This window comes from Lemur catta, chromosome X (genome assembly GCF_020740605.2).
Source record: "Lemur catta isolate mLemCat1 chromosome X, mLemCat1.pri, whole genome shotgun sequence".
Classification (NCBI taxonomy): Eukaryota; Metazoa; Chordata; class Mammalia; order Primates; family Lemuridae; genus Lemur; species Lemur catta.
The window spans coordinates 54,694,123-54,706,371 of NC_059155.1; the positions used below are offsets into that span (position 1 = coordinate 54,694,123).

Consider the following 12,249-nt stretch of genomic DNA (forward strand, 5'->3'; position numbering starts at 1 on the left):
GCACTCTGGGAGGCCAAGGCGGGTAGATCGTTTGAGTTCAGGAGTTTGAGACCAACCTGAGCAAGAGCGAGACCCCATCTCTACCAAAAAAATGGAAATAAATTATCTGGACAACTAAAAATATATATAGAAAAAATTAGCCGGGCATGGTGGTGCGTGCCTGTAGTCCCAGCTACTCGGGAGGCTGAGGCAGTAGGATTGCTTAAGCCCAGGAGTTTGAGGTTGCTGTGAGCTAGGCTGATGCCATGGCACTCTAGCTTGGGCAACAGAGTTGAGACTGTCTCAAAAAAAAAAAAAAGACCAGCCTGGCCTGGGCAACATAGTGAGATCCCATCTCTATTTATATTTTTGTTTTATTAAAAATTTAAAAAAAGTCCCCACCCAAATTTCAGGCTAGGGCATGTCCCCTCCTCTAGGCTCCTCAGCCCTATTTGCAGGGCACTGATCCATCCCCTGGCATTGTCCCCGTCTGTCTCCTCCACTAGACCACGAGCTCCTTGAGAGCAGGGTCCTCTCTGGGGCCTAAGTTCCTAGCACAGGGTCTGGAAGGTATTAGTAATTGTTGAATAAATAAACTCAAACAGTTTAAGTGACTTGCCCAAGGTCACACAAGTAATAAATGAAGAAGCAGAGGATCAAACCCAGGTCTGTCTGACTTCAAAATACCTGCTCTTTACCACTCCAGTTGCTTTTTGTTGGCCTGCCTAACCCAACATCTTTCTTTTTTTCTCCCCAAGGACTGAGGAGGAGAAGAAAGACTGGGTCCAGGTAACATCCAAGAAGGCTTTGTGGTAGGGGGCTGGAAGAGTATTAACAGGTCTCTGTGGGGTTGGTAGACTCTCCCCCAAAACACATCTGACCAGAATGGGCCTGGACACCTGCCTTCCAACAAACTTTACCATCCCCATATTACAGATAAGCAAGCTAAGGGGTGCAGAGGTTAAGCAGAAACTCACAAACTCTTCTTTTAGAAAGCTGGTTACTCTGAGGGTATAATCCCAGTGAGTCAAGCCCTGTAAAGTTTTAAACCCAGACAATGGTCAGGAAGTCCGCCTGAGGTTTTTCAGCCACTGCTCCCCATCCCCCGTTTTACAATTTTAACACTGTGACCTAGATTTGAGAAGGGATTTGCTCAAGGTCATCTGCCTAACAGGGACAGAGCTGGGCCTAGAACCCAACTTTTCCGACTTCAGGCTAGGGCATAGGAAAGAGAGGTGAGAGTAGAAGTGGATGGCCCATAGGGTGATCGGACTTCATTTCTTATACCTCCTCCTCAGGCCATCAACTCCACCCTCCTGAAGCATGAACAGACGCTGGAGACCTTCAAACTATTGAACTCAACAAACAGGGAAGATGAAGACACCCCCCCCAACTCTCCAGTAAGAGTCCCCACTCTCTCCCCCTGCACTGGGACCCCTTCCAGGCCTCCAAGTCCTCACTTGACCCTGAGATGATCCTCTCCAGTTCCCAGAGGGTAAAGAGCACAGAGGCAATGCATGACCTCAGAAGCACAGTCTTTTGTTGGTAGAGTCACAGAGAAATCACTGGGGAAACCAAGGCCCAGAAAGAAATGACTCCCCTTCAGTAGCCCAGTGAGGTAGGAGCAGAGCTAGGACTCAAGGCAGGTCTTCTCAAAGTGTCTGCTGCCACCCACCCTCCCGCCATGATGATCCAAGCCTAGGGGCAAGGGCTGGCTGGACTGGGAGGGACAGTAGCCGTCTCTGACCTGGGACCCGACCCTCCCCCCCAGAACGTGGATCTTGGGAAGCGGGCACCTACACCCATCCGGGAAAAGGAAGTAACCATGTGCATGCGCTGCCAGGAGCCCTTCAATTCCATCACCAAACGCAGGCACCACTGCAAGGCCTGCGGGCATGTGAGTGTTGGGGGGGCAGGGGCAGAGCTAGGGAGGGGACAGGCTGGCAGCCGGAAGGCCCACTTGGGAGTGGGTACCCTCCAAGTGGGGGGAGGCCACAAGTCTGCTGTGGGAGTTGGTACACTGAAGGGGGAGGCCTGCTAGAATCAGGCTGCTCTTACCCACTTGCCACCCCAGGTGGTTTGTGGGAAGTGCTCTGAGTTCCGGGCCCGCCTCGTCTATGACAACAACCGCTCCAACCGTGTGTGCACTGACTGCTATGTGGCCTTGCACGGGGTGCCCGGGAGCAGTCCAGCTTGCAGCCAGCATACTCCCCAGCGCCGGAGGTCCATCCTGGAGGTAAGAGCCAGGCCCCTGACCAGCTTTCTCACAGTGACCAAATGGGCTCCAACCACTTACCCAGTGTGCGTGAGAAGGCCTGGGCCGCTCTGAAACCATAGGCTGCTATGTGCTTCCACTGATCAAGTGACCCAGGCTTGAGTAAATTAAGTACCAGAGTGAATGAAAGACAGTAATTTTTATTAGCATGCTTCAGACATTTAATTCTCACAGTAATTATTCTGTCCATGCCATTATTACCCTATTTTACAAATGAGGAAATGGAGGCCCAGAGAGGTTATTTGCCCAAGATACACAACAAATGAGTGGCAGAGCTGGAATTTTTAAAAATTAACAAATTGCCTTTTCTTATTACAAAGTAGCATAAATAGGACAATATAAAGAAAAAAATAATAAAACACCACATTCCTTATACCCAGAAGTTACACTGTTGACACATATCCTTCCTATCTTTCTAGGCATGTGCACATACACACATTTTTAAACAAATCAAGGCATTTATTTTAACACTTAAGAGCACTTACTCTGTGCCAGGAACTATTCTAAATGCTTTGCATATATTAATTCATTTGATCCTCACAACGGCTCTTGGTGTTCTCCCTCCAAGTCAATATACTTTTATCTCAAGCCGGGATCCTTAACCAACAACCCCACCACCACCACACCCACAATGCTAGACGCTAGACTGCCTCTTGCTGAGTGTAGGGAAATAGATGTGTGATGAAATGAAAACAGGTGAGCTGTAAATGCATGAATGACTTGAGGAAAAAATGGACTGACGGAAGAAAGAACACCTGACTGGCATTTAGATGCCGCCACTGAGATCTGTACACCCCTTCTACTGGCTTTTAGAGGCAGCAGCCATGGCCTGAACCAGGCAGACAAGCCTGGCTTTGAATCTCAACTCTAGCTGACTCACTAGGTGACACTGGGCAAATCATTCCTGCCACCTGAGCTTCAGGGTCTCCATGAGACATGGGAATAGCAATCCCTACACTGAAAGGGGTGTTAATGCCAAGAGGAGCCAGGCTAGGCCTTCTGTCAACACTGATTCCACCCCCACCTCCTTCACCCCCTGTCTCTGGCAACAGAAACAGGCCTCAGTGGCTGCGGAGAACAGCGTCATCTGTAGTTTCCTGCACTACATGGAGAAGGGTGGGAAAGGATGGCACAAGGCATGGTTCGTGGTCCCGGAGAATGAACCCTTGGTGCTGTACATCTATGGAGCCCCTCAGGTGTGCATCCTACTCCTTTGAGTCCTTTCAGCCACCTGGCAAAGCCAGGCTTCCCCCACTTCCTTCCAGTCCTTGACCTCTCCTTGGCTTTGGGGGATAGGGTAAGCCTAACTCAACCTAGGGGGAAATCAGAAGCCCCACCCTTGGGAGACAAAGACCAGCCAGAGACAAGGAGTGATTGTGGGCCAAGGTATGTAGGAAAAACTGGGGTGAGATTGGGGGGGCTGGCTTCCTAGAGGAAGCAGGAGTGGAGATGGGACACTGCTAGGTCCAGTTTGGAGCAGAGAAGAATACGCAGATGGGACAATAGTGCAAAGGCCTGAAAACATTATTTGGTACACGAAAGAGAACAGCTCAGCTGCTGTGGGATTGTAGGAGACAGCAGGGATTTGAACCAGCCTACATTTTAGCCCTAGTTCAGACATTCTCCTGTTGATAACAGTAGAGTCACAGAAGGTTCTTGAGCACGGGTAGGAAAAGAGGGGACCAGATGCAAAACTAGTTAGAAGTTGAGGCAGGGGGAAGGTCCAGCCCCAGGGTGACCCCAGCTCTGTCCCTCTTCCCTAGGATGTGAAAGCCCAGCGCAGCCTGCCCCTCATTGGCTTTGAGGTGGGGCCTCCTGAGGCAGGGGAGCGGCCTGACAGAAGGCATGTCTTCAAGATCACCCAGAGCCACCTCAGCTGGTACTTCAGCCCTGAAACGGAGGAGCTACAGCGACGCTGGATGGCCGTGCTTGGCCGGGCAGGCCGTGGCGACACATTCTGCCCAGGGCCCACACTGTCTGAGGACAGGGAGATGGAAGAGGCACCAGTGGCAGCTTCAGGAGCCACTGCTGAACCCCCCGAAACCCCCCAGACCCGAGACAAGACCTAGAGCATTTGGGGGGAACCGGGAGCCCCCACCCCACACTCTAGCTGCCCATGTCCAACTGGGGGCTCCAGCCCTTTCCCTCCCAGCTCAGTCAATACTTGAACTTCCCACCACGGGCACTTTCAATCCCGAATGCTGGGTCTTGGGTTTTTTAATTCATCTTTTCACAAAACGTGGGCTTTTAAAGAAATATTCCTACAGTGATATTAATTTTTTCTTAATCCCTATACCCAGGGAGGGTGGGAGCTGTTGCTAGACCCACCTTAATTAGGCCATTCCCCCACCCCCAATTCCCCAACACCCTACAGAGCCTGCCTCTACCCAATTCCTTCCAAAGCATCAGAGGCAGGAAACCTGGATTCAAGTGCCAGCTCTGCCACTGACCCTGGGGCCCCAACCCACCCCTGCCACCTCAGTCAGTGTCTTCACATGTACGATTCCACTTGGGGTGGTGACTAGACCCTTCCTGCCTCTCCCATGGCTTACGGCTTCTACCCAGCCCCAAGGCTACCCAGTATTTTATCGTCCAGACCCATGGCAGGGCCACTGGGCAGGACAGGGGAATGGGGGGAGGACAATGGATACTTTTTGTTTTGTTTTGTTTTTTTTAAGAAAAATACAGTTTATTTCTGGCTTACAGTAACTTTCAGAGCCCTGCTGTGCTCTGTTCATGCATCTGTTTGTTTGTCTAAAGTACCAGGCTGCTAGGGTGGGCCCAGAAACCGCTCCCTTGCTGAACTCTGAAGCTTGGCTCCTAGAGGCTGATTCCAAGGCTACTCACACAAGCCACAGATTAAGCAATAAGGTATTTGTTATTTATTAGGATATCAAGCCTCATCCCTAGACCTAAATGGGATGGGATAAAGAGTGAGGAAAAAAGCTGGAGGAGATAGAAAACAAAGCCCAGCTCTCCCAAGCTCACCACCTAACCATGGCCTTAGAATTCCTGAAGGAATGCAGGGCTGGAGGCTGGGCTGCAGGAAGGGAACACTCCTGTGCGGTTCCATGTTTTGGGTAGGGGTACACAGCTGCCCTGTGTGTGTGTGGTGGTGGGGTGGGATAAGGGAGAGGCTCCACAGCTACTTTCGTTCACATCTTTAACTATTTTCTTTTCCATTTGCATGTTCATCTCACCAGTCTTGACCCAGCCAGCCCCCTAGCATTGCGTACTGGTTCTCCTGCTGGTCCTCTCCCTCCACAAATCCACCTGCGCACTGTCAACCAGCATCTAGCTCCTCCAGCCACACCCACACCCACTCATCCCCCTCTTCACAATGACTGCACCCAAGAGACATTGTGCTGGGAAACCCGTCCTCATCACTCAGATGGTAAATTAAGGCCCAGGGTGAATGCTGGACCAGGTCCCATCACTCCCAAAACCAAGGACCCTAGGGCTTTTCTTCCCTTGGAGGGAGCTGGATAGGGGAACAGGAAAGAGGATAAGCGTGGGGTAACCAGTCCAGAGGTCTATAACCCTCCAAAAGAGCCCCTACAAAGCAAGTTTCAAAACTAGCAAGTAAGGGCCCAAACCATTTCCAGACGCCCTTATTTCTTTCTCCGGACAATGGTCCAGCCATCTTCCACTATATCTTCTTCCTTAATAGTCTGAGACTCTGGAACAGAGGGTTCAGGCTGGGAGCAGACTCCATCTGTAGCAGCCCCATCATTTGTAGCTGAGACCTGGAGGGGAAATACGAGAGCTAAATACATTGGCCAATGGGGACTCAGGCTCTGCTCCCAGCTTTTCTAGGACTGGCTATGTGACTTCAGGAAAGTTCCCTGCCCTCTCTAGATAATACCACCACCACCACCACCACAACCACCCCCCTCTGTGAATCTAGCTTGCTCTCCCAGAAAATTGAAAACACCTGTGTCCCCCACACACACACCCACGGGGCACCCACTGCACCTCCATCTCTTCCACACTGCCCCCATCATCTTCATCCTCATTAGTCTCTCTGTCTGTCTTAAGTGCAGTGGCCGTGGACCTGCACTTTCTCTGAGTGATGTGGGAGGCCATCTCCCTCAGAGCAGCCCCATCACCTCTCTCGAAGTGGTAGAACATGGTCTGCAGCTGCTGGCTCACCTACAAAGAAACATTCAACCAGCTTGGATTTTTGAGAGAATCTACTATGCAACCAGCCCGTGTTTGCAGCAAGAGTGGGGCAGGGGTTGGAATTTTCCAGAAGAGAACATGTATCTTTCCTCCCCAAGGAGTTCACCAAAGAAGCAACCACACATGAAGGGCTCAGGTGAGGGTCTGTAGCATCGAAGGAGAGCCTAATTGCAGAGAAGGCACTAGAACTGGTTTTTGAAAAAGATATAAAAGGGAAGGCAATCTTATCAGGGGGAGCAATGTTAACCAGAGCAGGGATGAAAATGTGCCTGGCCTGGCCTGGCCTGCCCTTGGGATGGGGGTGAGGAACAGGCCTGCCTGGGAATGGTATATGGAGAGAGAGGCAGGGTTTGGAAAGACCTAGAAAGACTAGACTTGTTCCTCTAGGCAACAGGGAGTCATAGAAGGGTCTTGTGCAGGACCCAAGAGAAGAATGGTTAGAGCCAAGAGTCTTGGCCCAAAACAGACATTTGGGGAAAAGAAAGACTGCAAGTGGCCAGGTGTGGTGGCTCACGCCTGTAATCCCAGCACTCTGGGAAGCCAAGGTGGAGGATGGCTTGAGCTCAGGAGTTTGAGACCAGCCTGGGCAAGAACGAGACCCCATCTCTAAAAAAAAAAAAAAAAAAAAAAAAAAAAACACAAAGACTGCAGGCAAGGAGATGGCAGCTATCCCCACATTAAGCTTACCTGGGGCAGACTCCCATCCTCCACTACCGTATCAAATTCATTGGTCATCAGCTCCCCGAGGAAGTCCTCCACCTCATTTAGCTCCAAGTCAGCTGAGTAGAAAAGGGCAGGTTCCTTTGGTCAAAGATCAGCCAACTTCATCACTCCTGACTACTCTTCAATACCTACTTGGTAGATCTGCATCTGGTTGGTGGGTAAAGGCCCAAAGTATGAGTCTTTCATTTGCTAGAGTGCTCTGCATTTTAGGTTTTTACATGTTTTTTTTTTTAAAAAACCCACAAAATTTTAATACCTAATTTCTAATCTCTTGAATCCTAAGCCCTCTTCCCACAGCTCCCAGCCCCACACTCACCCTCTTTTGTTCAGCCTATTCTAACCAGCCTCCCCTCTGTGTGACCTTGAGGAAGCTACTGATTCCTCTCTGAGCCTCAGTTTTCTTATCTGTAAAGTGGGGCAAATGGTGGCCTCCTCAAAGGTCTGTAATGTGGAGTCATCCAGCACAATGCCTGGTACAGGGGAGACCCATAGTCCATATTAATTTCCCATCACTCAAGGGCTGAAGTTTTTGAAGTGTAGAGATCTTCACAACTGTGGCTCCACTAATACAGGAGGCCACAGACCAATGGGATAGGTAAGAAGAAATGGATGTAGTACTACCAATGATGAAACTATCATGACCTTGACAACAACACCCTATTGTTAAGCCCTCCTCTCTGGACTTCAGTTATCTTATGGGCCCATGCTCTATTTTTTCTGAATTAGAGAGTAACTCAAGAAAGTCTTCCACAAAGCTCCTCACCCTTCTTCCCTCCATATGCTCTCCCTGGGAGAGCTCATCCACCCCTTTGGCTGTCCCCACCACTCAACTCTAATATTCCCCAAATCTGTCTCCAACTCAGACTACTCTGTGCCTGGGTGTTTCACAGGTGCCTCAGACCCTCCATACCCAAAGCCAGACTTACCCTCCAAACTTGCGGCTCATCCTCCCGGATTCCTCTATTCCATGAAAGGCACCTAATCCACCCAGCAACTGAAACCAGGATCCTGCCTCTTTTTCCCTCCCCTCTACAACCAAGCACTCTCCAAGACCCTAATCCACCCCTTCTTTTCCATATCTATTGCCATTATACTACTTCAGGCCTCATCATTTTCTAGATAAAAGCAGCCTTCTCATCAGTCTTTCCCTCTCCAATCCATGCTCCATAATGATTACTTCCTGAACTTTCCAGCCAGTAAATCCCATCCTATTACTCACCTTAGAACCTGCCCATGAATTTTTATCACCTACTGCAGTGTTTCATAGTTTGCCTTTGAGAAATATCTGTTCTGCTGAGTTTTAAGGGAAGCTATCCATAGAAGGCTAATGGGAAAAAAAAGCAAACAGGTTTCTTTTAGTGGTTCTTATTCTTATCCAAGCCTTTAATATGCTTATAAGTGTCGAAACTCAAGTGGGAGCTGAAGAAAAGAGCTTTTCTTACATAATTTGACTGGAGAAGCTTTTTCTTCACTGCATCTAACAGGACTAGTCTTCCATAGCATGCATTTTGGCAAGCACTGGCCAAAATAATAACATCAAAGGCGCGTGAGGCCTTCCATGTCTTACCCTTTTGGGAGGACTCCTCATCCCCCATCTTCATTCTCTACTACTCCTCCACACCACCCCCATGTGCACACACCCTTACTCCAATACTGAGCTCCCTGCTACTTTCCAAATATAACGCGTTACCTCCTCATACTGCAGAATTTGAGTGTTGCTCTCTCTGCCTTCCCCACCTAGTGAACTTCTCATCCCTAAGACCCAGCCCAATCACCACCTCCCCTGAGAAGCCTTTTCCCCTGTCTCATGTCACCCCATGCACTCTGAGCTCCTCTTTATTAGAACACCCATCACCCAGGGTTATAACTGTCTATGTATTTGTCTGGATCCCTGACTAGATAGTAAACTTTCTCGAGAGAAATGACTCTGCCTAATGTCATCTCCAAGGCTAGAAATTTTGTAAAAACCACATACTATGCACAGACCCTCTGTCAGGCCCCTTGTTCTTGTATAACACTCAAGACAAGCCTAAAAATACAGATCTTTGCTGTCCCAATAGCTGCATGTGGTTACGGAACACTTGAAATGAGGCTAAAGCCAAATTGAGATGTGCTGAAACTGTAAAACACCAGATTTTGAAAACAATACTAAAAAAGGTGTAACAAATATCTCAATGTTTCATACTGATTACATGTTGAAACATTTTGGATACATTAAGCTTGCTAACACATTGTTAATTTCAACTGCGTCACGTTACGTTATCAAAGTGGTTGCTAAAAATTGCAACTCGCATATTTCTATCGGACAGCGCTGGAGTAGACACTTTTATACCCATTTTAGCAACTAGGAAACTTAGTTTCAGGGGAGCTAAGCCTTGTCCTGCGTGATACCATACGTCAGTGGCAAAGCCCGTAAGGCAGTGGAACCCAGGATTCTGCCTCCAAAGCCTGTACTTTTTCCACCTCGGCTTCAGGTACCAACCTACGATTGCTCAAGAGGAAATGCAGGCCCTCCAGAATGGGGCACCCCTTCGCTACACCCCTACACAGACGGGTCGCAGGGCCGCACATGCACTCACCATTGCGGATGAAGTAATCCTCCACTGCACCCCCCAGCCACTCAGCCTTCTCCAGACTGTGCACGCCCCCGAAGCCATTCTCCACAGCAATCTGCGAACACAGGCCCAAAGCCATCACGTCAGCTTAGGAGCTGGCCTTGGGTGGCCACAGGGTCCTGCGCTTACGCCACCCAGCCAACCCTCAGGCGCCGGGCCCAATCAATTTCTGTTCTGCCCCGGGCAATAATCTTCATCCTGCCGTGGCCCCACTCACCTGCAACGCCGGCCAGGCCTCCAGCACCGCACGGACCCCAGCCCGGAAAAGAGAGCGCACATCTTCCCCAGCACCCGCCATCATGCCGCCCGCTGCATGTGACACGCAGGCGGCCCATCCCTGAGCAGCTTGGCCCAGGCAGAATGAGCCGGAAGCCGAGCTTAGGAACACAGATTCTCTTTTTCCTCAGACCTGGCAGCAAGACAAGAACAATAGAAAAGTGCATCAGAGCGATCGATGACACCACCGCAGTTACTCTTTTTTTTTTTTTTTTTTTTTTTTTTTTGAGAAAGTCTCGCTCTGTTGCCCCGGGCAAGTGCCGTGGCGTCAGCCTAGCTCACAGCAACCTCAAACTCCTGGGCTTAAGCGATCCTCCTGCCTCAGCCTCCCGAGTAGCTGGGACTACAGACATGCGCCACCATGCCCGGCTAATTTTTCTATATATATTTTTAGCTGTCCATATAATTTCTTTCTATTTTTTAGTAGAGACAGGGTCTCCCTCTTGCTCAGGCTGGTCTCAAACTCCTGAGCTCAAACAATCCGCCTGCCTCAGCCTCCCAGTGTGCTAGGATTACAGGCGTGAGCCACCCCGCCTGGCCCACAGTTACTCTCTTAAAGGACACCAAACGTGGAGGACATGTGGGGCCATGGGTTCCAGATCCGTGGGTACTTCGCAGGAAAGAAATGGGGAACTTATTACAGATACAGATTCCAGGCCCCAAGGCAGAGGACTCAATGAGCATAGCCTAGAAAATCTAAATTTTATTTTTTTTATTTTTTTTATTTTTTTTTACTTTTTTTTTTACTTGAAAATCTGAATTTTAAAAAAAGCATCCTAACTTCTATAGGACACTGCAACCAACAACAGCGGAATACAGTGGGCCCTCTGTGTCTGTGGGTTATACGTCCGTGGATTCAGCCAACCTCAGACAGAAAAATTTGGGGAAAAAAATTGCATCTGTACTGAACATGCACAGACTTTTTTTTCTTGTCATTATTCCCTAAACAATACAGTATAACAACTATTTACATAGCATTCACACTGTATTAGGTATTATTAATATAAGTAATCTAGAGATGATCTAAAGTATACAGGAGGATGTCCTTAGGTTATATGCAAGTACTACACCATTTTATTTTATAGACAAGGTCTTGCTCTGTCACCCGAGCTAGAGTGCAGTGGCATGATCATAACTCACTGTAGCCTTAAATTACTGGGCTCAAGCGATCCTCCCACCTCAGCCTCCCCAGGAGCTGCGATTGCAGGCGCTGGCCACCACACCCAGCAACTATGAAATTTTATATCAGGGACTTGAGCATCCATGGATTTTGGTATTCTTGGGAGATCCTGGAACCAATCCCCCAAGAGTACCCAGAGACAACTGTACACATTTTTCTGAAGTGCACAGGAACATTCTCCAGGACAGATCATATATTAGGCCATAAGCAGGCCTCAATAGATATAACAGGATTGAAATAATACAAAGTATGTTCTCCAACCACAATGGAGTAAAATTAGAAATCATTAACAAAAATAAACGTGAAATTCACAAAAATGTGCAAATTAACACACTCCTAAATAACAAATGGGTTAAAGAAAAAAATCACAAGGAAAATTAGAAAACTGCTTTGAAACGAATGAAAACAAAAATATAGCATAACAATTTATGAGATGCAATTAAGCCAACACTTAGAGGGAAATTTTTAGTTGTAGAAGTACATATTTAAAAGAAGAAAGATCTCGAATTAATAACGTAAGCTTCCACCTTAGGAAACTAGAAAAGAAAAGTAACCCCAAAGCAAGAATAAGAAGGGAAATAATAAAGATTAGAGCAGAAATAAATGAAATAGAGAAAATCAGTGAAACCAAAAGTCAGTTATTTGAAAAGATCAGCAAAATTTATAAACGTTTAGTTAAATTAACTAAGGAAAAAAAAAGAAAGATGACTCAAATTACTGAAATTATGAATGAAAGAGGGGACATCACAACTGACCAGTCAAAAAAAGACCATATATTGGATGATACTATTTGTATGAAATGTACAGAATAGGCAAATCTATAGAAATAGAAAATACATGAATGGTTGCCCAGGTCCTGGGTGGAGGGAGAATTGTGGAGGGAGAATAGAGTGTCACCCCTAATGGGTTCAGGGTTACTTTGGGTGGTGATGAAAATGTTCTAAAATTAGATGAGGTAACGGTTACTATGATGGGCTAAATTGTGTCCACCACTCCCAGATTCATATTTAGAAGCCCTA

The 12,249-nt window shown here is 48.0% G+C and overlaps 2 protein-coding genes across 3 annotated transcripts in view; one reads left to right on the forward strand and one right to left on the reverse strand.

The window, feature by feature from the left end:
- FGD1 (FYVE, RhoGEF and PH domain containing 1) overlaps positions 1-4,963 on the forward strand; it is a 43,236-nt gene extending 38,273 nt beyond the window's left edge. The window contains exons 13-18 of the mRNA XM_045537601.1: positions 738-768; positions 1,278-1,379; positions 1,751-1,876; positions 2,054-2,215; positions 3,307-3,450; positions 4,018-4,963. Of these exons, the coding sequence (XP_045393557.1) occupies positions 738-768; positions 1,278-1,379; positions 1,751-1,876; positions 2,054-2,215; positions 3,307-3,450; positions 4,018-4,323 (871 nt within the window). The 3' untranslated portion in view covers positions 4,324-4,963. The remainder of the gene's footprint in view (positions 1-737; positions 769-1,277; positions 1,380-1,750; positions 1,877-2,053; positions 2,216-3,306; positions 3,451-4,017) is intronic.
- TSR2 (TSR2 ribosome maturation factor) lies at positions 4,915-10,083 on the reverse strand. 2 transcript variants are annotated; one of them, XM_045537602.1, is made up of 5 exons: positions 9,992-10,083; positions 9,739-9,829; positions 7,124-7,215; positions 6,230-6,406; positions 4,915-6,000 (listed from the first exon to the last, which is right to left on the reverse strand). In XM_045537602.1, the coding sequence occupies exons 1-5, from the start codon at positions 10,073-10,075 to the stop codon at positions 5,866-5,868; spliced, it is 579 nt and encodes a 192-aa protein (XP_045393558.1). In that variant the 5' UTR covers positions 10,076-10,083; the 3' UTR covers positions 4,915-5,865. The 2 variants fall into 2 exon arrangements, with proteins under 2 accessions (XP_045393558.1, XP_045393559.1); XM_045537603.1 differs by lacking the exon at positions 9,992-10,083 and adding an exon at positions 8,379-8,483 and having other exon boundaries at positions 9,739-9,808.
- Positions 10,084-12,249: the final 2,166 nt, after the last annotated feature.

Bases quoted from the DNA above. Each gene is read 5' to 3' on its own strand.
- TSR2 (XM_045537602.1), bottom strand. From the start codon at position 10,075: ATGATGGCGGGTGCTGGGGAAGATGTGCGCTCTCTTTTCCGGGCTGGG. The intron at 9,830-9,991 runs GTGAGTGGGGCC...CTGTGTTCGCAG, and splicing joins AGGCCTGGCCGGCGTTGCAG to ATTGCTGTGGAGAATGGCTT. The intron at 7,216-9,738 runs GTGAGTGCATGT...TTTTCTACTCAG, and splicing joins GGATTACTTCATCCGCAATG to CTGACTTGGAGCTAAATGAG.